The 27073-nt window shown below is 36.6% G+C and overlaps 1 protein-coding gene across 2 annotated transcripts in view; it reads left to right on the top strand.

Annotated features, from left to right (window-relative positions):
• LOC117409083 (methyl-CpG-binding domain protein 2-like) overlaps positions 1-27073 on the top strand; it is a 59738-nt gene that overhangs the window by 8854 nt on the left and 23811 nt on the right. For both annotated transcript variants that reach the window (XM_058995145.1, XM_058995151.1), the window contains exons 2-3: positions 3630-3789; positions 16687-16824. In XM_058995145.1, coding sequence (XP_058851128.1) covers positions 3630-3789; positions 16687-16824 — 298 coding nt within the window. The remainder of the gene's footprint in view (positions 1-3629; positions 3790-16686; positions 16825-27073) is intronic.

The following is a 27073-nucleotide window of genomic DNA, read 5'->3' as shown; positions in this document are numbered from 1 at the left end:
CTGCCAGATCTGGGTACTGGGTCTAAATAACTACAGATAAACGAGTGACACAAAATAATTGTTCTTGCATGTTTAATTACCTGGTGGTTTTCGACGGAAATCCACAACCAAGGTAGTGTTGTATTAAGTTGTGCATTTTTTAGTCTGTTGCATAGTGTTAGTAACTGAAATGTGTTAATCTGTATGTGTAACAAGAGTAAACATGATCAAATCCCCCTTGAGAAACCAAGGACTATGTTCACCAAGAAGTGACTCGGGGCTCTTCGAAACTTTTTCCCATTGAGGGTCCAGGACTCAACTAAAGAAACTGAAGGTCCCAGAGGAGATTTTGGGGGTCCCAATGAAAATGTTGGCGGGCCCAATACAGTACAAAGTCTTAATGTTATGGTACACTTTTTCTTTCCTTAATTTATTAAAGTTTTGACCATTTTTTAACAATAAGAAACAAACACCAAAATCCACAAATGGTTCTTTCTGTCTAAAAGAACAAAGAACAAAATGGCACAGCAGAAGAATCGACAAAAGCAAAATTCTGTAAAGATCAAAGGACAAGCAACTATTCTACTCAACTAGGCATCCCCCAATGCTCTTAATATTAAAGGAGACCAAATGTTCCAGAAGTTCTGAACCTGTCCGGTTTTTAAATTCATAAATCATAATTTAATATTACTGCATCAACATAATTCATATCAAACTTAACTTGAGGGGAGCTCATTTTTTAAACATATTTGATATGATCAGCTAGTAGTAGGGCAATTTAAGTGACCACATTTCTTTCTTTTACTCTATAACCTGCAGTCATTTTGAAAAAAATAAGATAAAAAAAAATCTGTACACAGTGTCAGAACCAGAGCTGTGACTAGGCATTTTAGTGCCCGGAACAGGCAATCATATTTGCAACCCCCACCCACCTCCACCCCTCCTGTTTTTTCCCTTTTTACCCATACTGCAATGACTTAATGGCATTAAACATATTCAAAAAGACATAAAATCGCATTTCCATCTATACAGTTAGCAAAAAAAAAAATTGTTATTGTCACTTTAACTGTTGTCAACCAACTTGAAATGCCGACAGGGTGACCCATTTACAGAGGAACTCTCCTAGCCTTAACACTTGCAAAGTTGTCTATTACAGCGTCAAAGTTTATTGAGCTGGTTAAAGTGTGCTCAAAGGAGGGAATCGCCAAGTTAAGCCCCCTTCATACTGACATGCTTTACCCAGGCCAGGACCCGGTATCATGCGGGGTTGGCTACGCGATTTCACACTGCTTTTAATAAGCAGGGTTTACCTGTGTGACAAACATAAATACACAATGCACGTATCAATGCCCTGGAAGCAGCTTGTTACGAACGCTTCCATCCAAGCTTCTCTGGATTGAACCGTTGGCCCAAATGTTGATTAGAGCAAATGTTTCTTCATCCTTGCTGCAGTCTGGCAAAATCAATCAACCAAAATATGGCTAAACAGAACAAACAGAAACACTCCTTGCGTCATGCATTTTGCCTTGCGCAACCCGGGTCAAAGCGTGTCGACCCACATCCTGAGGTGGGTCGCTGCTACCTGGGTCAACCCGGGTACGACTCGGGTATGTGGTTTCACACTACACAGGATTGCGACCCCAGGTAGGAGTGCCAGTGTGAAAGGGGCTTTAGAGAGACAGCGAGTCAGCGATCTTTGTCAGCCAATTCTGCCACTGTTGAGAAAGCAAACATGCTTTCTCTTCTCCCCCTCTTTTTTTTCTGAATTTCGCTCCAGGTGGCTTCTTTGGAGGCATTTTGGTAATTTTAATTTATTTTTAGTTTTCGTTCTGTATTAAAAGTTTCTCACATCGCATGTTTTTTGTAGAATCAAGTTAGTGGTCGTTAAGACCGTTGCTGAGGAAGTGATGCAATCCCTTTTCTAGTGCAGAGGAACATGCTATCTTCAGATTATGCTAGGGGGCGCTGACAAGAGAAAACATTGAGAACCGCAAAATAAAATTATTACTCGAGTGGCAATGCATTTCAGTAATTTTTCCACCCCTCACATCTTTGTGCCCAGGGCGGCTGCCCTGCTCGCCTTGCACTAGTTATGGCTCTGGTCAAAACTACCATTGATTCTGCCAGTTACTATAGTACAGCTTAATAGACAGTGAAAAATGCCATTAAACTTCTGAGCCATTTATTTCTTTCAGCAGCTGCTAACATATTTCAAACACAATTGTTTATGCTTTGGAAGCAGTCAGCAAGAAAGCTTGAAATGGATTTCTGCAAAACATAATTAAGATGCTCTTGAATAATAAATGCTATGTTGTCTTCCTAAAAAATAGAGAAATTGAATAAGTTGTACCCTCAATATTCCATGAGTAATGCGGTTTGCTCAGAATTCCATATGTGGTCTGTTGGTGGCCTTCAGGCTTCTGTATCCCAGTGGTGCACGATGTGATGATGTTGGTATTTCCAATATCCTAAATAACTTAATACTAAATAAAAAAAATATTCTACTCACATGGAGCTAGCTGTTCTTCAGTTCAGGTACTTAGTACACAAAAGTAAACATGTTTTCATACTAACTTTTGTACTTGATAACATTAATTTAAAAATCCAGTTGATGTCTATGATTAATAGGTTCTGTGATTAATTTGATATCCGTATGTTTCAATATTAACTAAATCGAGTTATTAATCTAATTGATTAATCTTGCTATATAATTGATTTATTAAACTCTTTGGATATACTGTTACTTGATTGATTACTGCCTTGTTATAATATGTTTTGTTTGAGATTCAGATTTTACTACTGATGTGTGTATTTCCAAAAGTTTTTCTTTAGGTTGTGCTGTAGCAGTGCTCCGTGTTTTTGTATCTTGTCTTTTTATTTTTTTGGGGGGGCAGGGGGGGGGGTTGGTGGTTGGGTTTACTTCACAGTAAATCCTAGCGCTGGCACTGGTCTCAGTGAATTAATTTTGTTAGTTATTTCTTTCCATGTTACGTTTTTTAATGTTTTTTGGCCCTGCGAAGTGTTAAATAGTATTTCCTGATTTATTTTCATTTCACTAACAGGTAAATGTCGTCTTTTGAATTTGTTTTCCTTTTCTTTTTGACCAGTGCCATAGTTGCATCAAGGTCAGAGTCTGCAGAAGCTGTAGCCCGATCTTATTAGATTTGCCTACTACTTCTACCTGTTCATTATCACTCATTTATCTTTGCTAGAAGAAAGTTCTAAATCTTGATTTTCGCCGTTATGAATCTATTTAAAATGAGATGCAAATTCTGATCTCTCCTGTATAATGAGCATTCATTTATGCTGTTTGTAAACTTGCGGTGATATTACAGTAGTAGTTCACAAAAAAAGCTGTTTAGTACATCTCACACAAAAATTCTACAAAGGAAGGCTATGAATTTGCAGTATTTATGAACATGCAAGTAATATTAGTACATTAGTAATATTTAACCAATCTGGTTAAAGGAAATCTATTTTCTAGTTTCTGTCTGTGTGTCTTCTGGAGGGTCTAACATGAAACACGGACGGAATCTGTGCCACTGGCTAGGCTTTACAATACTGACCAACAACATAGAGTACAAAGCAATCTTAAAGCCACCCCTGGCCAGTTCTTTGGGTGCTAACAAACCTTTGTGTTTTTATTTCAGTCCCAGTGGTAAGAAATTCAGGAGCAAGCCCCAGCTGTCTCGATACCTGGGGAACACTGTTGACCTTGGCTGTTTTGATTTCCGCACTGGAAAGATGATGCCGAGTAAATTGCAGAAGAACAAACAGAGACTAAGGAATGAGCATCTTAGTCAATCGAAGGTATAGTATGCGTGCAAGTAACAAGTGGCGTGAACACATTCCACTGCTCTGTTTCCATGCTGATGCCATTGTTAGGTTATCGCTTCCCTGTAGAAACCATTTGCATCTAGTGGAGTGCGTATTTGTTACATCAAATATATTTATGTAAGCCTCTTTTCTTGTGGAAGCATGCGTCTTAATTTTAAATTATTAGAACTCTTATTTATATAAAACTAAAGGCTCTATTTGAACAACCTATATCTCTCCAGGGTAAGCCACAGTTGAATTTTGAGCAATTTACATCTCTGGTGAATCACCCTGGAGTTCATTTCAGGATTGCCCCTAAAAATAGGCCAGTGGTTTGTCCTGGCGGGATATCAATTGATAACCCCCCTTGCCTAATGAATTGATATTTATACACAAAAAGATTTATAAACTACATGTACCTGGAAAGGTGTATAGTGTATACAGGAGAAAATACTGTGATCTTAATGATGAATCCATCCAAAAGACCTATAGTAGTAGTACTGGAGGAAGTAATTAAAGCTTATAGTGTGTTTTATTTTAGCTTATTGCGCATGTCTGTTAGCAAAGACAGAGGGCTACTTTCAAAAAAGCATTTACCACCATGCTAAGTTAAAACCTTTTTATTATTTAAAAAGAAAACCAAACATTCAAGTATTGGCTAACAGTGTATCTATTATAATGCAATAACAAAGCATATGAGAGCAAGTAGAAGTCTTCAGCAAATTGCTTGTTTGTTATTAGATGCGGTGTGTCTTACTGTAGCTTTCAAATTAGTCTGCTTATTTCCTGAAGAGAGACGGCTACACTCCTTGAAGAGTAGTAATAGCTGTGGGTTTGAAGCTGTACCCTTGAGCTATCAAACAATGGGGTGACTGCTGTAGCACAAGGCTCATCTCATGTCAGAGGAGAGATTAAGGAGACTCTTCTGATACTCCAGTTTACTATTCGTCTACCACCTTGTGGCTTGTGGAAAGATGAGATGGAATTAGTGTTTTATGTAAACAGATTTATGGTAGCCTCCTGACATCTTACTATTTTCTGGATGATGGAAAATGGTTTTATTTACTGCCTACTTCCTTATGTAGACCCTACAAATTCAATATTATTGGAAATTGTTGAAATGTAAAGAGTACCCCGCAATAGAGACAGATGTTCATTTGCATCATCAAAGAGCTTGTTGATCTGTTCTTTTGAGCTGTCTTAACAATTGTGAAATGCCTTGCAGTTTGACAAACTGTGTGGGTTGCTGTAGTACATGGTATTGCTTAGTCCTGAAAAGTGAATCTATTTTAATACTGTGGTGATGTTCTTGAGCCAAGGCTTCATGCTATTTAACTGTCCTCTTTTGAAAGACAGCCAACCCCTGTCCCCAGCAACGTATCGGTCACTTAAATTCCTGAAATTGTGAAAGTTGTCAGAATAAGTTAAGGGAGACATTTACGCAGCAAGGATCAAATGCCCTTTAAAGCTTCAAACCAATCAATACATTAATATGTTGTGTGCAAAGACAAAATTAGGCGCTCTCAGAAACTAAACAGTTAAAAACTACTGTTCAGTGTTGGCAGAGGTGATACAATACATAACTGATTTTAATTCTAAGTAGGAACTGTATTGGACAAGTATGATAACTAACAAAATCAATTCTATTCAAGAACTCTTCTACTACAAATAAATTGTAGTGAGATTCTTCAGAATTATAGTCCATGATGGTGGTAGTAGATAATCATTTTTTTTGTTTTGTTTTGTTGGCTTGCAGGTTTAGATGTGCTCATTTTGGTGTTTTACTGCAGCAAAGAACAGATTACTGTGCTAATTTGACTGGAGATGGCCAGTTGGGTTCAGCGTGTCGGAGTCAGGCTTATGACTCATTATTTCACACTCTACACTGCAGTAGATGTAAAAGATGAGCTGCTTGCTCGTAGTCCTCCATGCATGACTTTGTTTTCTTACCGCATTCATGAGCAAGAGCTGGTTTCCGGTACTAGTTTGACAGTCGAATAGTTGTTGTAAAAATAGTTAGAGGTTGAAGAGTTGCCACTTAATGCTACTTAGAGTAAAAGCCCCTTTTCAGACTGGCATTCCCGAGGTCCCGACCCGGGTTCTGGCTACCCGGGTCACAAGCCCGCGTAGGAGTGAAACCACGTACCTGGGTCGTACCCGGGTCGCAGCGACCCACCTCAGGATGTGGGTTGACGCGCATTGACCCGGGTTGAGTAAGACAAAATGCTTGACAATAAATGTGGTTTTCTAAAGCGCTACTGACGGCAGGAATATGAAAATTGGAGAGTGCTACATTTTAAGTGTATTTGTCAAACGTGTCATAAAACATTGGGATTTGTTTGAATGAGTGTTTTTTTAATACCATGCTCTATAAAAAAGAGGACTTGTTGTTACTTTAAACTGTTACTGTGAGGGTTTTTTTTATTATTTAAGCATTTTAACTTGATGATTGATAATCGTTGTTAGAATTTGCACGATAATTGATGTCAACGTCCAAGTTCGATTTATAACACTAATTACTATGGTAGGGTGCCTTTGCATTTAAGGTATGATCAAATTATTATGATGGAATAACAAGAGGATAGATGTGGGGTTGTCAGTAAATTTGTAATTACTTTTAGCAAAACAAAGGGCAGACAATTATGTGTATTAAGTACAAATACAGTATTGGTAATATTTTGAAAGCAATAGTTTTAATAAACTTTGTTTATTGTTTCAGCAACTTACTGCTTATTGTTTTCAGATACCCCTTTGCTTATGGTTCTCAGTGTCTTGCTCTACCAGTATACTAAAACTTGTTAGATGCAGTAAATCCTGTACATTACAGTACCATTTACAGTTAACAGTGGGTGTGGCAAAGTGGTTAACAGTGTGCAGGTGATCAATCAGACAGACAATGATAATCCAGGTGCAATGGTGGTTTTATTTTTAAATCCAATTGCCTGATTTAGGAAGTACCTAACTTCTGTATTATATATGTAAGCGATAGTCCCTGTCGATGAAGGCCCTGTAATGATTTGTTGCGTACCCTCCTGCTGAGAAGTGTTAGGAAAATAGTCCTGAAAATGTTCATAAAGGGTCACGTACACAATTAGAGGAAACGAATAACCTTCAAATAACAAAATAACCTTCCCTCGGTTTGTTGTTGTTGAAAGAGCTCCAGTGATTGGCTGATTCGGTAGTTGCGGGTTCAGGACTGGTTACTTTCATTGGTGCAAAGTATCGATGGGCTCCTTGGTGGATCATAAAACACATTTGGACTAATTGTGTTTTTGATTAGTATCTGCTGTCCAATAGATGTGAACTGAGCTTTTATTAAGGCAAGTCAAAATGAAAAAGCCAGCTTTTAAGTTTGATTCACAGTTGATGCTAGAGCTGGAAGCTAATGGTACCCAATAGTAGTGCTGGGACAAATATCCGAAATATTCAAACAAATATTTCTGACATGTATTCGGATACAAAAATCAGATGTTTGTATTCACTGGAAATGACAAAAATCCCTTGCAGGTATTTACCGCCTCACTAGAAGTTGCGCGATAGTTTAAGAAATGGAAAATGAAAAAGAGCTCCAAATAACATATGCAAAATCATTTATTCATTCACTGAAAAAAAACATTTCATTTTGGTCTTCAAATTTGGTCATGTTAAAAAGTGGTTATTTTGTGTTATTTTGTTTGGTCAATGTCAGAAATCTCCGACTGAGTGTAATATATATATGTATATATATATATATATATATCAGGGGTTTCGCTGTCGCTCGTCACTCGTAATTTGCGAATGTTTTTTGAAAGTGACGACAAAAAAAAATGTGGAATCGTCACTAGTGACGATTGTTTCTGTTTGTACTATAAAAAAATCCCTTTTGTTAAAGTCACACACAACGTCTCTTTCTTCAAAAGAAGGGATCGCTAAACCATAGAGTCACTGCTGCTGATCAGATCAGCGCCTCGGCCTCATCGATTCATTGACTCTGCAACGTTCTCATCCCGTGGTAGGCGACGTAAATGCAGTCAGCCATTCAGCGCCTCAGTTTCATATTGCGCAAATATAACCTCGTATCCCTGTTACACCCGACCATTACTTCTGGAAGAATAAGTAATCAGCTTCGGCAGTGACTGTTGAAATATAGGTTATTATAGTTGTGCTTAAAAATACTGTGTGCAGAAGATTTGTGAAACGAAAACGCATCATTAACTAAGAAAAAAAAAAATTAGCCTACGGTAACGTTATAAAATATGTGAAATGTGTCTTTTCTATGACCCAAAATGCTAAAATTCATGGCCAAAATTATTCCGTATGTGTTAAGCACCAACTGTCTCTTGACCATTTCGCCAGTAGGCCTATAACGAACATGATAAAATGGTATATATACAGTGTATGTGGTTTTATACGGCACTGTATATATGCCTACAATACATCTTGCATTGAGAAAACACCACTGGAATCAGAATAAAGGAAATTATTGCAGCATGGTTTTGGTAAGTAGCATTTTCAAAACCATATCATTATGTGCAGTATTAAAATAAGTTAAAAACATAGCAAATCCACAAAACCAACGAAATACTCATTGTATATTTGACATTTTATTTGTAGTGTTCTGTGTAACACGGGCCATCGATTAACCTGAAGCAGATATACACGTTTATCATATCAACAACACCAACGTGTGTTGTAAAAATAAAGCAACAATTGTTTTGAAAACTGTCCAAAATATTTACTTGGTGGCTAAGAATGAAAAATGTCAAGATAAAAATGCCATTTTTTATATGGAAATTGTCAAAATAAAAGGGGAAGCTGGAAGAATTGACCAGTCAGGACAACGGCATTTAAATACTACTACTACTAAACTGTATCTGTTGGTAATGTGGTTTCTTCTAGCAGTTTTCAAAATGGGGTACACGTACCCCTGGGGGTACTCGAGAAAAATTCTGAAATGGCAGACAACGCATTTTTTTTAGTACCACTTGCCAATCTATTGCAAACTTTTGTCATTTAGTCAACGTTTAATCGCTAACACCAGACTGATGTGCTGTGACAGAGCGTTCAGTGCACAGACGGCTAATTTACATATTAAATATGTACATTTTAAATAAGCCCTGTTGTTTAAATGTAATATAAACAATTGGGCGGTTACTGCAGTCTGTCTGGGATACAAAAAAAGACATTTAAAAAAACTAAACGCCTAGTCTTTAACTCATTTTATTTCCTGTGTGCGTTCATGCCTGCAAGTCGATATTTATTTGCTTCAATGACCCGATTAAAGTTTATTGTAACTTAAGTACTATTGGTTCATTTCAAAATACAGAAACCGTAGTATTGTCATGCGGTCTAGTTTGACATGCCGTTACGTCTGGTGTGAGAGTAGTAAGAGTTGTTAGCTTTCAATTCAGTGAAAAAATGTGGATTGTTTGCTCAATACTAGTATATTACTAGCAAAGGGCGAAATACCAGGGCAAAGACGAAATACCATCAAAGATTAAAAACGCCAAAAATGTCTTGCGACTGAAGCTCTCTCCAATTTCCCTGCCATTATCAGTGATTTGTGTGGTAACAAGCAGGGACATCCATCACACTGATACTAGGTAAGCATTTTATTATTCTTTTTTAATTAGCATCAGTACTGTACGTTTTAGTCACCAATAATTTAAAAATGCCAGTAATATGTTTTCGTATTATCATCAATATAAATACATGATTGCGGTAAACTTGTGCGCGCGAATTAAAAAACAAAACTGTTAGCCAATACTATAAAATGTCGCGGAAGAAAATCCACTCGTTTTTTCAGCAAGCGTGAAATAGAACAAACAGAACAAGAAGTTGTAGAAGATGAAGACTTGGATTCGGAACAGCAGAAAAAAAGAACAAACTAAGCTCACATGCGTCAGATAACAGAAAAAGAAAACAAGCAGCAAAGTTTCAGCCTTATTGCAAAACTCTGTTTCCATGGGTTGTATATAATATTCTAACACTGTTTTTTTTTTTCTTTTTATTGTAAAAAGACATACATGGTATAAGTAATTCATAATGCATTCTGTGTCTGTGTAGCTTTTCAGGGCAAATAAATCTGGTTCTTGAGTTTTAATGTTCTAAAACTTTACAGTGTAAATTACCAATTTATTTAAACTGTAGAGCATTATTAAAATGGTTTAATTAAATAATTGTTTTGGTCAATACAGTGATTTAAGGTATAAAATAAAAACAGGACTCATAACACCCTTGAAAACTTGAGCTGTGCGCCAGTAGTGACTACTGAATATCTGGAGTGACTAATGTTTTTAGAAAGTATTAGTCACTAGTGACTACAAAAATCTAGAACCCAGGAGAAACCCTGATTTTTTTTATATATATATATATATATATATATATATATATATATATATATATATATATATATATATATATATATATATATATATATATATAATGTGTGTGTATATATGTATGTATATAAAACGCAGGATTAACACAGCAGGTCGAGCCTTTAACAGTTTGACAGATTATGACCACACACGCATAGTGATCTCTATGGAAAGCCATCTGGATCAAAAAAGCATTGTGCTGTTTGAGTGAGTCAGAATCTCATGGGACAGACAAGAAGGCAAGCACGTCATTCTGAAATGCCTCGCTTAAACAGTGCTCAACTTGCTGTAAATGTCATGTAGTTATTTTTATATGGTTTGTATATATTATAATTTGTTTTGCTGCTACTTTCGGTTATGTGGAATGTAATAATAGAGAACCAAAACAGAGTTTTTTTTCCCCTTTTGTTTTCCAACGGCATTTCCACGTTTAGTTTTATTTGAAGTGTTTCAAGTTAAATTTCAGTTTTCATTTGCTTGTTCAGCTACAAAAAGCCACAAGTAAACCTCATATTATTACTTTATGAAAATGTGTTTATGGCCACTGTTTACTGTGAATAAATGGAAGCGACAAGGAATGGGGGGTGGGGGTAAAAAAATAAATAAAATGCGGTTTCAACTTTATGTAATAGTTATTTCTGGAATAAACAAAACCAACGTTTAACTTGAACTATTTGGCATCCTTTGTTTTGTAGTTAATTCACTGGGGTAAAGTAAGGCCTACACAAAGTATTCTTTACGCCTGGGATATTTTTCTACTTTATCATGTTACATATTGTAACGTCTTGCTGTAAAATAAAGGCACACACACAGGGGCCACGCCCCCCTGCCCCTGCTGCTATGCTGTCTCTGCCTGCGTTCTGAGCAATATAATGGCTTTTATTACTTTTTGAAAACGAACGAATATTTAAATTCTGAGCGAATATCTGAACATGAAAACCTGTGTTTGTCCCAGCACTACTGAATAGTTTTCTAATTTTACATTAAACACTTTCTTTTCACAGTCAAAAGGATTTTCATCTAAGAAAAGTTTTGCTAAGAAACTTACATGAAATTTATATTTGAGCTTGTTATGCTCATGTAATGCCAAACAGTCACAGCTTGAGACACTCACTCACTCACTCACTCACTCACTCACTCACTGTATTGAACTGCATAGTTTAATTCTATACATAACCTGTAAAATGTCATATAGCTTTTTCTTAACAGTTATACAAATGAAATAAATGAAAAAAGATAAACCACTATAGGCAGGTGGCATAGTAATGGATTTTTTGTAAGCATTTAACTCTGTAAAGTCTGCAGGGGTGAACCCGGATAAAAAATAATTGGGCATTCCAAATTGGGGAGAAAACCGGGGTAAAAACCATTGGTGACGACCAAATTAAAATAAGTAAATAAATCAAAAATCGGGACCCAGAGTAATGTGGCTCGCAACTAAAGTTACCCTCCCTGTGCGTTAATAAAGACAGCTAATCAGTCCCTCAGAAGGCCTGGCAACTCCCTGTATGCACAGATTTTTATTTATTTATTGTCTTTGGAAGAATTGAATTCAATAGATTTATGGTGCCAGGAGTTAAGGACAGTTTCTTAATGTGAAGTTTGTACACAATTGCTGTACTAAAACCATAAAAGTAATGAGGGTACAACATACTGAAGTAGATGAGAGGTGAAACAAATCAAAAGTAAAAGTTTAACACTTAATTTTATTATAGGTTGTTTCCTGGCATCACCCTGTTCAAGCAGAACCTTCAACCCCAATTAATGTTCTTTGCAGGAAAAGCGTTCAGTTTCGGAAACTAGGGCAATCCTCAGTAAGCATTGTTCATTGATTGTGGCTATTACTCTAACCAAATTCTTAATGTGGACCGCTTTACATTGGTCACATTTTCTTTGTAAATGTGTACTCACTAACTGCAGTAAACCAAACTGGACTGTTTTCATGTATTGATTTGTGCCAAGTTCACTCACAAAGAAATAATCTAGGGAGCAATGAGAAATCAAGCAATCCCTGTTAAAGATTTGTCAGAGTTCTAGTACATCTTATCTTGTATATATACTGTAGATGGGTGAAACTGTGTGTGACGCAACATTTAGGAGTTTTCCAAACTAGTTTGGAAACTATGCCAGAACCTTTCTGTACAGTATATGAAGTGTGTTGCCAGATATGATAACAACACCAAAATTAAAACCTAATGCAGTCGTTAAAGGTAGTTCTGATTGATTAATTGGCACCGTGATGGACGTTACTCAGAAAACACAGATTTTTGTAACGTTGTCAATTGAAATATAGAATTCTGTGAATTGGCAACTTTATCAGTGAATGTTTTTAATAAATATCTACTGTTTAAATTACAAACCTTTTTCTTTAATTGGTATTAATAAATTGACTGATGTTGCATAATTGTGACGGATATTACATCAAACCAAAAAAAAAAGTGCTTTTTAAGTTGACATTTACACTTGAGAGGGGTTAGCAACTACCTTTCCACGTAAATACAGTAACGCACACCACTTGCATCCTCAAAAAAACCAAGCGGTTTAGTTAGACACGATCTCCCTTTCCTAAAACCATGCTGACTGTCTCCCAGGATACTGTTACCATATAGGTAATTTTCCATTTTGGATCTTATTATAGTTTCTATAAGTTTACATATAATTAGGGCCATGGAAAATTCACGGTACTTTTTAAAGAAATTCACAAATGACAATAAAAAATAAAAAAAATACATTTCACAGATTGTCATGGAAGTGCCATTTTATTTTTTTAAAACAAGTTTCTATTGTAAGTTGCCTACAATTAATAGCGCATCAAAGAAAATCACCGAGGTCGAAACATTTTAACATTTAATGGTAGCTACTGAGTCAACATTTACATTGTAACATTTAAAACAATCTTTTAAAATGTAACAAACAAGGGTCATTTAAATGCGTTGGCTGAAAAAAGTAACAAGCAGACAAAACTGATTAAAACAAAACAAGTTTGAATGACATTCGGCAACATTGTCGAGTTTTGTGAACGTTTAAAAGTTAGTCTATGTTCATACAGTAATTAAACATTATACTGACTTTGAAAAACAGGGTTAAGTGCAAGTGACAAAAACGAAACTTAGTGTTTTTCTTTACAGTGGGTAAGAGGATGATGATAATACATTTTATTATTATTATTATTATTATTATTATTATTATTATTATTATTATTTATTTCTTAGCAGACGCCCTTATCCAGGGCGACTTACAATCGTAAGCAAAAACATTTCAAGCGTTACAATACAAGTAATACAATAAGAGCAAGAAATACAATAACTTTTGTTCAAGTAAAGTACAAGTTTGACAAACCACAATTCAATAATACAGCAGGTAATAGTGATAGTTACATCAGGATATGATTAAATAGTGATAGTTACATCAGGATGTGATTAAATACAAAGTACTACAGGTTAAAAACTTGGCAGATTACAGTATTCTGAAGTACAGGATTAAATGCAGTAAAATAGGGGCTGATAAGAGCAAAATAAAGCACATTTACATGAAGGGTGATAGTGTCCCAGGATACAAACAGAGGAGTTCTACAGGTGCTCTTTGAAGAGGTGAGTCTTAAGGTGGCGCCGGAATGTGGTCAGGGACTGGGCAGTCCTGACATCTGTAGGAAGGTCATTCCACCACTGCGGAGCAAGGGTGGAGAAGGAGCGGGCTTTGGAGGCAGGGGAGCGTAGCGGTGGTAGAGCTAGTCTTCTAGTGCAGGCGGAGCGGAGAGGTCGAGTGGGGGTGTAGGGAGAGATGAGGGTCTGGAGGTAGCTGGGTGCAGACTGGTCAAGGCATCTGTAGGCTAGTACAAGAGTCTTGAACTGGATGCGAGCGGTGATCGGGAGCCAGTGGAGCGAGCGGAGTAGTGGAGTAGCGTGGGCGAAGCGAGGCAGAGAGAACACTAGGCGGGCAGCAGAGTTCTGGATGAGCTGGAGTGGACGGGTGGCGGACGCAGGGAGGCCAGCCAGGAGGGAGTTGCAGTAGTCTAGGCGGGAGAGTACCAGGGCCTGGACCAGGAGCTGGGTAGCATAGTTGGTGAGGAAGGGTCGGATTCTTCGGATGTTGCTCAGGAAGAGTAATGAAGGTTGTGTCACTTATTATTTTCATGATCGGTTTTCATTATTGCTTAGATGGATAACAAAAGACGTGTTTACTTACTTTGGGTTAAAGGTAGCATGATGAGCTTCTGTCTGCTTTTCTTTTTGCTCAATACCAGCAACAGCTACTTAACCAATTATGTTTAGACGTTTTCCTCTTCAGTTGAGGTCTTTCGTACCTTTTAATTTCATTCTACTTGCTAGATCTATCCTTTTTTTTTCTTATTGTAGGTACCGTTCTCTGCTTCACCCCTAGAGCATTTACTGCATCTGTGATTATATGCCACTTTTTTCTTGTCCTTTTGTTAAACTTCCAGACAACTTGCCAAATAGAACAGATTTGTGTTGTCCAACCATTTCTATATTTGTATTAGTTTCTTCTTTTGAGAGATTGTTTTCCTTTTGAACCCCTACCATTGTGTAATTACCTAATCTGTCACTGGGCTTTTAAAGTGGATTACAGAGTTACTGATTTTAAATTTTTTTTTTTTTTTTTTTTTTTTAAGCACAAATTGCAAAGCTGCACTCGCAAGCGACGGCACTTGCAAAGTGCTTTATGAAACACACGCAGCGACAACCACACCGTGATCGCAGGACTTTCTTTCTTTCTTTCTTTCTTTTTATTTATTTATTTATTTATTTATTTATTTATTTATTTATTTATTTATTTATTTAAACGGGCCCCAGGTGTTCAAGGACGCACTCATCCTTGATTTTAATGTTGTTTGGAAAATGAAGTTTATGCTTACATTGTGGAACGGCCCCTTTTTTTGTTTCTTCCTGGATTAGCTGCCGTGCATGCCATTGCGCTTGTTCTGCTTCACACTCTTCCAATGGAAATGTGCTGTCCAGCAGCTGGACATTCTTGCACACATCACACTCCCCAAACTTACCCTTCATTACTCCTGTCACAAACAGTGTTCTCAATCCATGCTGATGATTTTCATGGAAATCCAGGAACATTTTAGGTGACGGTTTGCAACATGAGATTTATATTTTCATAACGAGGTATTTAATGATCGAAACAGCATCAGATCTTAATACGGTCAACCTAAAATGTATAAACTTGATTTTTTACAGACCTCATTTCACTATAATATAATGCGTTAATAAATCCCCCTAAGGGAAACAACAGCAGGATTAATATAAAGTTAAGAAGTTTTGGTGATTGGCAGTTTTAAGTGTGTTTTCTCTCTGCTGATTCATATCAAATTGGCTTTGCTGATCAGAAACAATTGTCTTGACATTAGAGGGGGGTGGGGATTAAGAATGGTATGCTCTTTTAAGAAAAAGCTGGTTACACATCACTTTTACCTTCTGGCAGTCTCGCCTGCTAATGAAATAATTTATTTACGGGTAGATTTTAAGTGTTCCTTGGCAACCAAGCAATCAATTAAGTTAAATGAAACTTTGTGCTTTTATTATATTTGCAGATTTAACAATTCCAGAGGCAACAGTTTTACCTTCGCCATTTTGAATTTTCTGTATTTGTATATTTTTGACCAGCAGTTAAAGTATTGCGTAAAGGTAGGGCTATAGGGTTTGTTTTAACAGAGCTGCTATTGAAAGGGGCATGTCAGAACAAAGTACCCAGCTGACTCCTATTCTGGTAAATTCAAGAAGCTTAGCTGCCCCCATTAAAGCATTTAAAACACAGTTCTCTTTGTACGTTCATATATGCAGCACTTGTAATAATACATAGAGAACTGTATAGCCTATTGCAGTGGAACTTGGAAAGGACATTCTTATTAATTTCAGAATCGTGTTATTGTACATGAATTGTGTATACTGTGGATGTAGTTTATGGTGGTCTACTCATTGCGATTTATTTATAGCGGTGGCAGTAATGTGTTTTTTACATGACATAAAGATAAACTGTTAGTTTTGAACACGAATCAGGAATTCACATACTGTCTTGCCCTGAAAGTTGATAGAAAAGTGTCTTTCTATAGGTTTAGCACAATCCTGAAAGTGTCAAAGTAAAAGTTCAGGTCTTTCTTTGCAAAAAATTCAATCTGACTGACTTGATATAATCAGTGCCCTTACATCTGACCCCAATCAGGAACTTCAAAAAATAATGAGAGATTTTTATCACTGAGCAGGGCTATGTTGAGACGTGTGGTCAGGAAGCACCAAAAAATAAATGTGTCTTGCTAAACTTGCAAGTGGCATCCACTGGTGCAGCATTTACAGTAATGTTGTGCTTGGTTCAATAGAAATGTTAAGTCTGTGTAGTTTTCAGGTGTATTTCTTCTTTCAGAAAATAATGGTACCTTTTATATTTTGCAGTAAAAGACTATGAAGATAGCCTCCAGTATGATTTGTAATGAAAGACAGATCATCTGCTTTATAAGAGCGAATTGGATTAAACCCTTGTAAAATATTAAACAGAATTTCCTCCTTTCCAGGGCAAGCCCGACCTGAACACTGCACTGCCGATCAGGCAAACTGCCTCCATTTTCAAGCAGCCAGTTACCAAAGTCACCAACCACCCTAGTAACAAAGTAAAGTCGGATCCTCAGCGAGCAATCGAGCAGCCACGGCAGGTAAGAGCACAATGAACTGATGAACCATGTTTTTACAGCATGTGGCAAATAATAATTGTGACTTCTTGTAATCACATAAGTGTGCAGGCTTTAATTATTTGAAATCTAGACTGATTTAGGATGAAGTCAAGCAGAGCTTCAGAATACCTTATTCCCTTGAATTTAAGACGCAGCCCAAATTTCCCACCCTCAATTTGAGCAAAAAATAAAACCTCAAATATGTATTTACAAAAATACAACCTCAATTACGCATATGGAGGCAGTTTGCGGCTTTCTACTGTCACACAAAGCATTACAGTTATGTGCTGCTTCTCATTTCCAGTCATGATTTACTCACCCCTGTTTTTCTTCCAATTTGTGAACTGTGGTATTGCTTGGCATGTTGAGAAATACAGAGGTCTGATCAGCGTTTCCTGTCTAACCTGGTACTGTTTGTTAGAAACACTGAAATTGTAAAAGCTTCTCTATGAATTCCTCAGGAAGCTAATGACACTTCTTTGAAAATGGCTGCCTGTATGTCATGTCTGATTTTAGATCGGGCAGTAACGTTTTGGTTCGTCTTTTCTCAGCAGTCAGTCGCATTCGGGCAGTTGACGTCTTCATCTTTTTTCGGCAGTCAGTCACGTTGCTGTTTTTTAATACACGCATCATTACTGTACTCAAATTTAAGACGCAGGCTATTTTTGAGAAGCAAAAAATGGTTCAGTTCGAAGGAATACTGTAGTTGTGCACACACACAATGTGCGCCGAAGGACTTGGTTGGGAACCGAAGATTTTCTTCTAGCTATATATTTTTTTTGGAACTGACAGGAATATTCTCATGTCAACATCGGCATCAGCAGCCATTGCCGCCACACCCCCTACTCCTAGTTGTGTCTTTAAAACTGAACCTGCAAAAAATATACTAAATATACTAACCTGCTAAAAATATACCGCTGTCAAGAAATGGTTTCCTTAACCTTGCTCCATTCTGCAATGGAGATGTAAGACAGCCACAGGAAATAATTTAAAACTAGTTTTAGAGGTGTATTTAAATAAGTAATATAATCTAAAGCACGGAGCCTTTTGATTGCAGTTTTATAGTATCTCCATAGAGAGATTAGATTATTATTTTTTTTTTTAGGATTTTTTTTAACGCTGTGTGTTTATGTTCTTGCACACATGTGAACTCAATTGCAGAATACAGTATCGGAAGTTACAGCAGATTTGTGAGTATCTTTATTTTAACTGTTTATTTTGGTAAAATACATTTTTATAATAAAAATGCCACCTCCAAGTCACCGGAGGGTGAAATGTGATTTACTGCAAAAAATAAATTAGCTTTTTAATCCTACAAAGGTTAAACATGAAGACAAGCCCCTAATTTTTTCTTTTACGAATCACATATGTTTTCAACGCATTAAGGGACATTGGACCAGAATCATAAAACTGTTATCAGGTTGGTGGGTGTATAAATTTAATTAAATGTGTTAAACTTTACTGTATTCTATAAAGCAGTTCCATCAAAAATGTTTAAGTGCTCAATGATAAATACAATTATTTAAAATGTAGAATTCCCACAATGTTAATCAGCTAGTTTATCTAATTGCTGCATAATGATGTAGGGCCTAACCCTCTGCTCCATTTCAAACTTATAATGAAAGGTTGTTGGCATTCAAAGTAATGTATACCATATATGTTAAAACAAAACATACCATAGTAATTGTATATCAAGTCCTAATGGGGCACAGTCAATGACGTTATTTTAAAATAATTGTTTGTTTTTAATGTAACAAGTTTCAAATCTATAACTTAAACTGCTGAGTTTTTCAGTTATTTTTTGCACACCTAATCAATTCTCTTATCAGATTCAAAGTGAAATAGAAATATTAAGCCAAGCTTATAACTTTTTGTTAATTATAAAAGTACAGTAGACGCTGGTTAGTAGCAGCATATCTGTGCCCTTTTGCTACTTTGCTCCTAAGCGGCTGTTGCGATTATGGACCAAAGGCAGCTTGCATTTTCTGATACATAAAACAGCTACAGTACACGCTAAATTCTTATTTTCTAGTATATTTGTAAAATAACATTCAGACTGAGACAATCTGTATGCGATTTATGTTTATTGTTATTGCTACAGTGTTGCATTAGTATACGTACTGTACATTTTAAACATGTGCTTTGTTCTGAATTTGTAGCCTATACTACAATATTGTATCAAAGCGGTATTAATTGAGTTAACGTTATAAAAGTATCAAGTTTTATTTTTTATGTTTTAAGAACAATCAAACATCAACCATGACAACAAACACGACTTCTTGCTCTTACATTTTTTGTACTCGCACTTAACTGTAATACTTTGTACACACTCATCATGTACATTAGGGGCTTTTCCTTCACGCCCGCACTTATGGCAGCTATTCGACTGTCTGTCTTCGTATTCAGTTGACTGCGACTTGGTTTTGAGAAGCCCCCGGGAGTTTAGTCTCAGATAATCTGTACTTTTTCTTTCAGTGAGAGACTTGCGATGCAAGTAAGCAGAGGATGTGATGTCACAATGTCACAAATGTTGCTGTTATGTGACGGCTATGTTGCTGTTACCGAGTGGATAATTCAGTGTAGGGAAAGTGTTCCCAGGGGAAGTGTTGCTCGTAAGTGCGGTTGCTCTTAACATGCGTTTAACTGTATAATTGTTTGGTTGGGTTAAATAGCCGTGATAGTTCCATTCTTGTCCACTCAAGTTACAATATTTTTTTTTTTTTTAAATCCTTGCACCCCCTCCAAATTTCTGGAAGGTTTGGAGTCTGTGCCCCAAAGATTTTGGACATTTTGCGACACTGAAATCAATCATTTATTTTTTGGTCTGGGTTCATTGACTTGTGTGTGTCTGAACTTCCATACCTGACTTTTTTTAAAGTGAAATAAATCAGTTCTCTAGAATCTATCCTCTCATTACTGTAACATCCCCAAAAGCCCAAATTCTTGCTGTTTGATGATTTTGTTTACCAGACTTTTTCACTTTTGGCTAGCTATAAAAAATAAAAAAAAAACATGTGGCATGATTTGCTCCACGCCGAAATTGAGGTCAACACAACATGGTGTTTGATTAACCTGTTCTGAATCTTTTGTACACTACAGGGCTTTATCTGAATAGAAACTGGTTTGCCACAGATTACTAGCAGGTGTCTCACGCTGAAGATCAGGTCACTATAAAAGCCCATCTTCTAAATAAATACTACACTTCATAATTTGATCAAACGGGAAATTTTAAACAAAAGCCAACTCATGTTTAATGCTGCACTTTTTTTTTTTTTTTTTTTTTTTTTTAATTAGTCATTGCCAATTGTTTTTTATTATTTTCTCCCAATTTGTAATTGCCAATTTTTTTTTTTTTTTTAAATAATTTAGTCGTTGCCAATTATTTATTATTTTCTCCCTAATTTGAAATGCCCAATTATTTTTTAGGCTCAGCTCACCGCTACCACCCCTGCGCTGACTCGGGAGGGGCGAAGATGAACACACGCTGTCCTCCGAAGCGTGTGCCGTCAGCCGCCCGCTTCTTTACACACTGCGAACTCACTGTGCAGCCGCCTCAGAGCTACAGCGTCGGAGGACAACACAGCTCTGGGCAGCTTACAGGCAAGCCCGCAGGCGCCCAGCCAGACTACAGGGGTCGGTGGTGCGCGGTGAGCCGAGGACACCCTAGCCGACCTAACCCTCCCTCCCCCCAGGCGGCGCTCAATTGGCCGTGTGCCTGGAAGCTCCCGTCCTCGGTCGGCAAAGTAATAGCATCGACTCAAACTCACGACGTCCAGACTATAGGGTACATCCTGCACTCTACTCAAGTGCTTTTATTGGATGCGCCACTCGGGAGCCCTCTTAAATGCTGCACTTGAAGTTATGGGATTAGTACTTTACAAGAAAGGGCTGTATGGCTGCTGATGATGCACACAAATGCTACTGTGTTTTCTGTTAGTGATGTCCTGTAATTATTGCATTCACTGAGATGAAGACAGCTTTACCAGTGAAGTGCATGATTACAATTAGCTATACATTGTTCACTTCCAGCACTGCATGCATACATACATACATACATACATACATGCCCCTTGGATCTTTTGATGAGCTAGAGAGAGAAGTTTCTATAAATACAGTAAAACTCGCATGGAAGAAGCATTCAGATTAATTGCTTCTTATTCTTTAATAGGCTGGCTACGTCTCTGAGCATTCATTATTTTTCTCTATCCCAATATAAATATAAATAGGTCAGTTTTGGAGCAGAGTAGTTTGCAGAAAGCATGTGTGTATAAAATGTTCAATGCTGTAGATTGGTACTTCTACCATTGTTTGTCATATTCATCATGTACACAGTCACTTAATTGCATCACAGAGAATTTGGAGTTGTATCAACATAGTTACTTTTATAGCGGTCTCCTGGTGGTTAAAAAAAAAAAAAAAAAAAAAAAAAAGCTGGATAACTTGATTTTAGACTTTTGGCTGAAAGGTTGTTTTTGATTTTTTTTTTTCAGCAGCAAGTTTTCAGTGATCAGTATTTTCTAGGGGCTCATGCAGTTACAGTATTTTTCCAGCAGAGGCTCCCATGCACACACACATGAAACGGTGAAATAATATTGCTGTGAAACATTTCCTAATAGTGGCCTTTTTCAAAACACAAAATGTAGCAGAGGGTCAATTACGCTACACCTTTTGATTTTAAACTAACAGTGAGCAGTTTTTAATAATCGATTCGCTGCTTGCTGCATTTGAGTGCTAATCTTTTTATGGAGTTTAATGCGAGTCCTTTAGCAATAGAGGTACTCAGTACAGATAATGGGATGGAAAGGTAATTACAGTAAGTTTGCATTTACTGCTTTATCTTGCTTTGTCCTGCAGTTTGTTTGGTATCAGTTTTCTGATGGTGATAAATGATTAGGGCTCTTCAGTATGCTATTTTTCATAAGCAGTAGTGGATTGCTTAACATTTAACCAGGCAACCATGTTCCGTTTTCTGTGGATGAATGTATGTATGTATGGGCTTAGGCTGTTTGTTTGGGGATTCACAATACTGTCAGGCCTTTTTTGTGTACAAAAGATTTCATTATTATTTAGTCTTGAACATTGTAAAACTTTTAAAACAAAGCTTGGAAATGAGAGATTATTGATCACCATTTTATTTTTTTATTTAGCAATCCTGCATGAAAAATGTTTTGATTTGATTTTGATTTTCATGCAGAACCAGTTCAGATTCAGGAGGCAGTTTTGTTTACGTTGGGCAGTGTGGATTTGAGGTTTGTAGAGTTTAAACAAAGATTTAAATGGAAGATTTAAATAAATCCTTTTAAACAACTCAAAAACATTTCCCATATTAAAGTTTACTGTATGTGGCTTGTGACACATCACACCGAGGAAGCAATAAGCTCCTGGAACAGTACATTGTTTCATTATTTCTATTGTCAGCAAGGCTCTAAACTACTAATCCTTTACGTATTGTATTGGAAGACATTAAATAAGTAACTGCATTATAAATACATTTGTAATAATAGTTTTCTCTCACGTGTGGCACTCGGTGCAGCACTGAATCCAGGTTGAGCTTCAGCAGCCTGCTGCATTGCAGTTTTCTGATCAAAATATTTCTGCTGAAGCGCTGTGGCTAGTAAAGATGAAATCTCTCCTTCTGATATTTTCCCCGGTGCATTCCTTGTACAAAACGAAGGAATTGATGGCTGCCAGGTCCAGTAGAGATGACAGGCTTGTATATAAAAAAAATTGAATGTTGTAGGTTATATTTAAAATAAAAACATGTATTGTAAAAGGCAGTCAAAATGACGACTGCTTTGGCGGTTCTAGGTGGGCCGAATTATTTTTGTGATCCTGCCTTTCAGACGACGTCAGGGTATTTAATACATGTAATTAGGAAGTCATAAACAGACAACCGCATAACTTTCAGACTCGCCATCAAAATGACTGCCGTGGTGGTTCTAGGCACACTAATTGATAGATACTTTTATGTACAGTAAGTTTAGATTTAATTAAACTATTAGCCATTCATTAAAATCAATAAAAGGATCATGTAAATATAATTTGTAAACACACAATGTGTACAGGTAATAATTGTTATGCAGATCTCTGATTGTGTATTAGGAGAAACTGAATGAGATTTGCAATTGAAAAGTAAGCATTGAACATATCTTGTGTATGATTTGATAAGCAAATAAACCAAATATGTTGTCTATGTGTTGCAAATTGCTGGGTATTTAGAAATAAAATAAAACATTTTTGGTTTTTAAATTTAGTTATGAATTAATTCCACCACCAAGTGTCACTGAACTAATAAGTACCACCAACAATACCAGCTACTATATACAGTATTACCTGTCTGAAGTTTGATTAGGAAATTGGTTTCTGATTGCACCAAGGCATTCATGTATTTCAGATAAAGGGAATTCTGAAAATCATATACCCATGTGTGACAGAGACCAGAATGATTCTTGGTGATAAATCTCCCTCCCGACCTGTGTGGACGCAGTGTAAAAGGAACAGTGCCCTAGACTGGATGGCCTGACAATTCATTCCCAGGGTTAGGTGAAAGTCAGCCATCTAGAAAGGGGACACAGCTGTGGTACATTAAGTCATCGCTCCAGAGGGAAAGCGATGTGGCAACTGCGGATTGGAGGAGAAACAGCTGCACTCGCTAACCAAGGGGGCGTGACTGAAGGTACAAAAGGGGACGTGGCTAGGTGATCTGTTCCTTTGTAATGGTTAAGGGAACCGCTGAAGGACGAGTGTAAAATCACGGTGAGTGTTTTGTTTGTTTTGTCGTGTCTAAAAATCTACTTGTTTGTTATTAGATGGCTAACACGATCCGGAGCTGTCGCTACAGGCCAGCACTAAAACTGGACAACACTGTGCCACAAATAAAATGTATTACACCACAAGCACAATAATAATCACTCTGGACTTGTGAAGGTGTGTCTTTGTGTGTGTTCTACTGGGTTTATTATTTACAAACTGTGTCTTATTATTTCAGGACTGCAACCCGTTGTTTTGGAGCAGTGTATTGCCTGGGATTATTCTTTGTGGTCGCCAGACCAGGATTACAAATAAACATATTGTTTGGACCATGAACTTTGTTGTTTGTCTTTTGTTACGTAATCACATCACCACTACACCTGTGCACTGCAAACCACTTTGCCACACCATGTTAATACAAGCATTTGAATACTAAAATGTGTCTATTTATTATTCAATCCTATGGGAAGAAAGTGGTTGGGTGGAGCAGATAACTACTGTATACAGGGCAGGCCTGCTGGTCTTGTCATGCTGAGGACATATTCATGAAACACCACTGATCTCCCGCAGGGTGTAAAGATTGATTAATCACTCTTTTATTGATTTTGTTTCAGATGAAGGCAGTGTTAGTAGGATTCTTTTATCTACTTGGTTTTCAGGACACATGGGATTCTGCCATTTACTTAATTTAAATTTACGTATGTATGGGGGGCAATTTTGTGTTATTCATGTTAAGAGATATGGAACTCTGACATACTGCAATTAAAGATTGTGTGTCGTTCCCTAATATTGTGCAGCACTGGCTTTTACACTTTGCAAATATGCAGATTATTAAATTCAGCTAATTTCTTCCTCACCATGTGTGTTGAGTTATTTAAGTAGGTTCCATTTTAAATTGCATAGAATAGGCTAGTAGTTTTTTCAACTAATTATAAGTTTCATCTTTTCTGCTTTCAAGTTCCACCACCCCCTGCTGATTTGAGACTTCCTACTATAGTACATGTTTTTGGTTTTGAAGTGCTTGTGCTAATCCAGCGGTTCTCAAGTGGCGGGCGGGCAAATCATTCACTGCGATTGGTTGATTTTTGATGCGTGATTTATAAGTGAGCCATGATTTAAAAAAAACAAACAAAAAAAAAAAAAAACCCTTGAACCCCTTGTGCTAATCAATAGTGATGATCATATCACTTTTACAAGTCGATTCGATATTTGTAAATAATCCCAATTTATCGATTTATTCTAATAACATAGCTAGGGGGGAAAAGTAATAAAAAGGTTCCTGATTTAAATGCTTCTTTATTTCTAATTAAAAACTTAACTTTTTTCAACAGCACTTTCAAACCTACAAAACATACAGTATGCCTACATTGAAGTCACTACTAAAGCAGCATAACCAATATATAAACAATACCACTACTGAAACCATTTTTATATAAAGAAAAGCACACACAATCTGACAAAGCACTTTCTTGCTCTCAACTGCCTGAAATCTTCTCTTAAGTTCTTTTGAATCCCTAACTCTCTAGTGTTGATAATACTGCAGAACAGAAAATAATAATAATAATAATAATAATAATAATAATACATGGCTGGAAGTTTATTAACTCATTAAATATAATGTAATACAAGAAAGAATGGCAACCTGAAACAAAATATTATAAAAAGAATTGTCAGTAATAAATAATTACAATTATTATTATAATCTTTTGTTTCAGGTTTCCATTCTTTGTTGTATTACATTTCATGTAATAATATTAAACACACATACATACAAGTGAAAGTCCCAGTAAAACAGTACAATCACTTTGGGGAGCTCATTTTATAATTGATCTGACATGGACTGACCCTATATTTATATCATTTTAATATCTGCTGCTTTTCTCTGGCGGAACGAAATGTCATTAATAAGGTAATTGATAAATTTGTAAAGAAAATGCAAATAGTTTGTATTTATGAACTTCCAGTATTTTAACACTCGCTCACCTTCTTTCTCTGACAAGTATTTATAACGAAGAGTTCTGATACGCTACGCTCCCTGTGTTTTTGTTTGTGATGCTGTTTTGTATGCATTATGAGAGCTTTACAGAGTGCAGGTCTTGAGGTTCTTGCACTACAGATCCGAGTGAGACCCGCTGGAATTGATGAATTGAATTTTCTATGATGAGTGACCAAAAAGAAAGTGAAGTTTTATAGTATAATAATAGATCTAAATTGTGCAGTTTTATTAATCGTTCGAAGTCTGTTTTCGGAAATTAACCGTAACTTCGATTGAATCGCTCATCACTAATCAATAACATTTAAAGGGCTAGAGGCTTTTTTTTTTAGTTCATTAATATACCTTTTGAGTTTTGACTGACTTCCATAATACTATAACCAAATGTATCTGCAGAGTTGCAAATCACAGTCCATGCAATTCATTGGTATGTACTGACAATGCAATCCTTTTCAGCGGTCATTGACAATAAGAAAGGTTATAATTTTTAAACATCATAATATTTGTTTGAACTTTACTGCTACATTTGACTTATTCAATGAAAAGGCTATTTTTCTTGACCTTAAGCATATTATACAGCAATGCAATTGGCTTCTGTCACACAGCACTGGATATTCACAATGAAAGGTCACTTTGCTCATCAGATTCAGACCATTTATTGAGAGTATTACAGTAGCACATGTGTGATTCAGGTGGCTATGGAGATGATGGAGAGAGGAAGGAGCATTGAGAAACCGGTCTATCATTTTTATTTTTTATTACTGTTATTCTTGAGCTGTTGATAATGGTTTTCCAGGAGATTTGTTTTTTTTCAGTAGACACTGAGCTGATGAGAGGTCAAAATTACCATAGTAGCAATCTGGAGTTGCAGATGTGGAAAATTATTGTTTTCTTTCAATATGAAATAAGGATTTTAGATGTTTTTGTAAATGCATAGAAAGCATGTATTTTAATCATTTCTTTGTTTTCCTGTGCATTGAATATGTGAAGGAAAATAATATTTTAAAATGCAATGTTTATACTGAAAGAATTTGGCAACATTACATTATTTGTAGTGTAGAATAACTTAAAATTGACCTGCACTTCTATTTTTTACAATAGAGAATACTAAATATTAGGCATTCAGGAGGCATTACATTCCCAGATATTATCTATGCTGAATGGTCATGCACTAGACACCATGAAGTTTTCAGCTCAGCACATGAATCTTCAGGAAGGTTGCTCAATGATTTTGTTTTGTTGTTTTTGTCAGTCAGCCACAAAAGTGGTGCTTTAGGACTTTGGATGCTGAAAGAGAAGAGAATAGAATAGCCAATTTATCTACAACCAATATTCCCTTTTGTTCTGCAAATTCAGTCACACTGTTGGTAGATTAGCTGGTTACACAGGCACCCGCTTTAGTACCCCTGAGATCCTTCTGCTTTCTCGTGATTGTTGCTGCATAGTTACACACAACATTGTATCTAATGGATCACATGTAGATGGAAA

Source organism: Acipenser ruthenus, chromosome 2 (genome assembly GCF_902713425.1).
Source record: "Acipenser ruthenus chromosome 2, fAciRut3.2 maternal haplotype, whole genome shotgun sequence".
Classification (NCBI taxonomy): domain Eukaryota; kingdom Metazoa; phylum Chordata; class Actinopteri; order Acipenseriformes; family Acipenseridae; genus Acipenser; species Acipenser ruthenus.
Note: the sequence above shows the minus strand (reverse complement) of the source record. Positions and strands in the feature narration are given on the sequence as shown.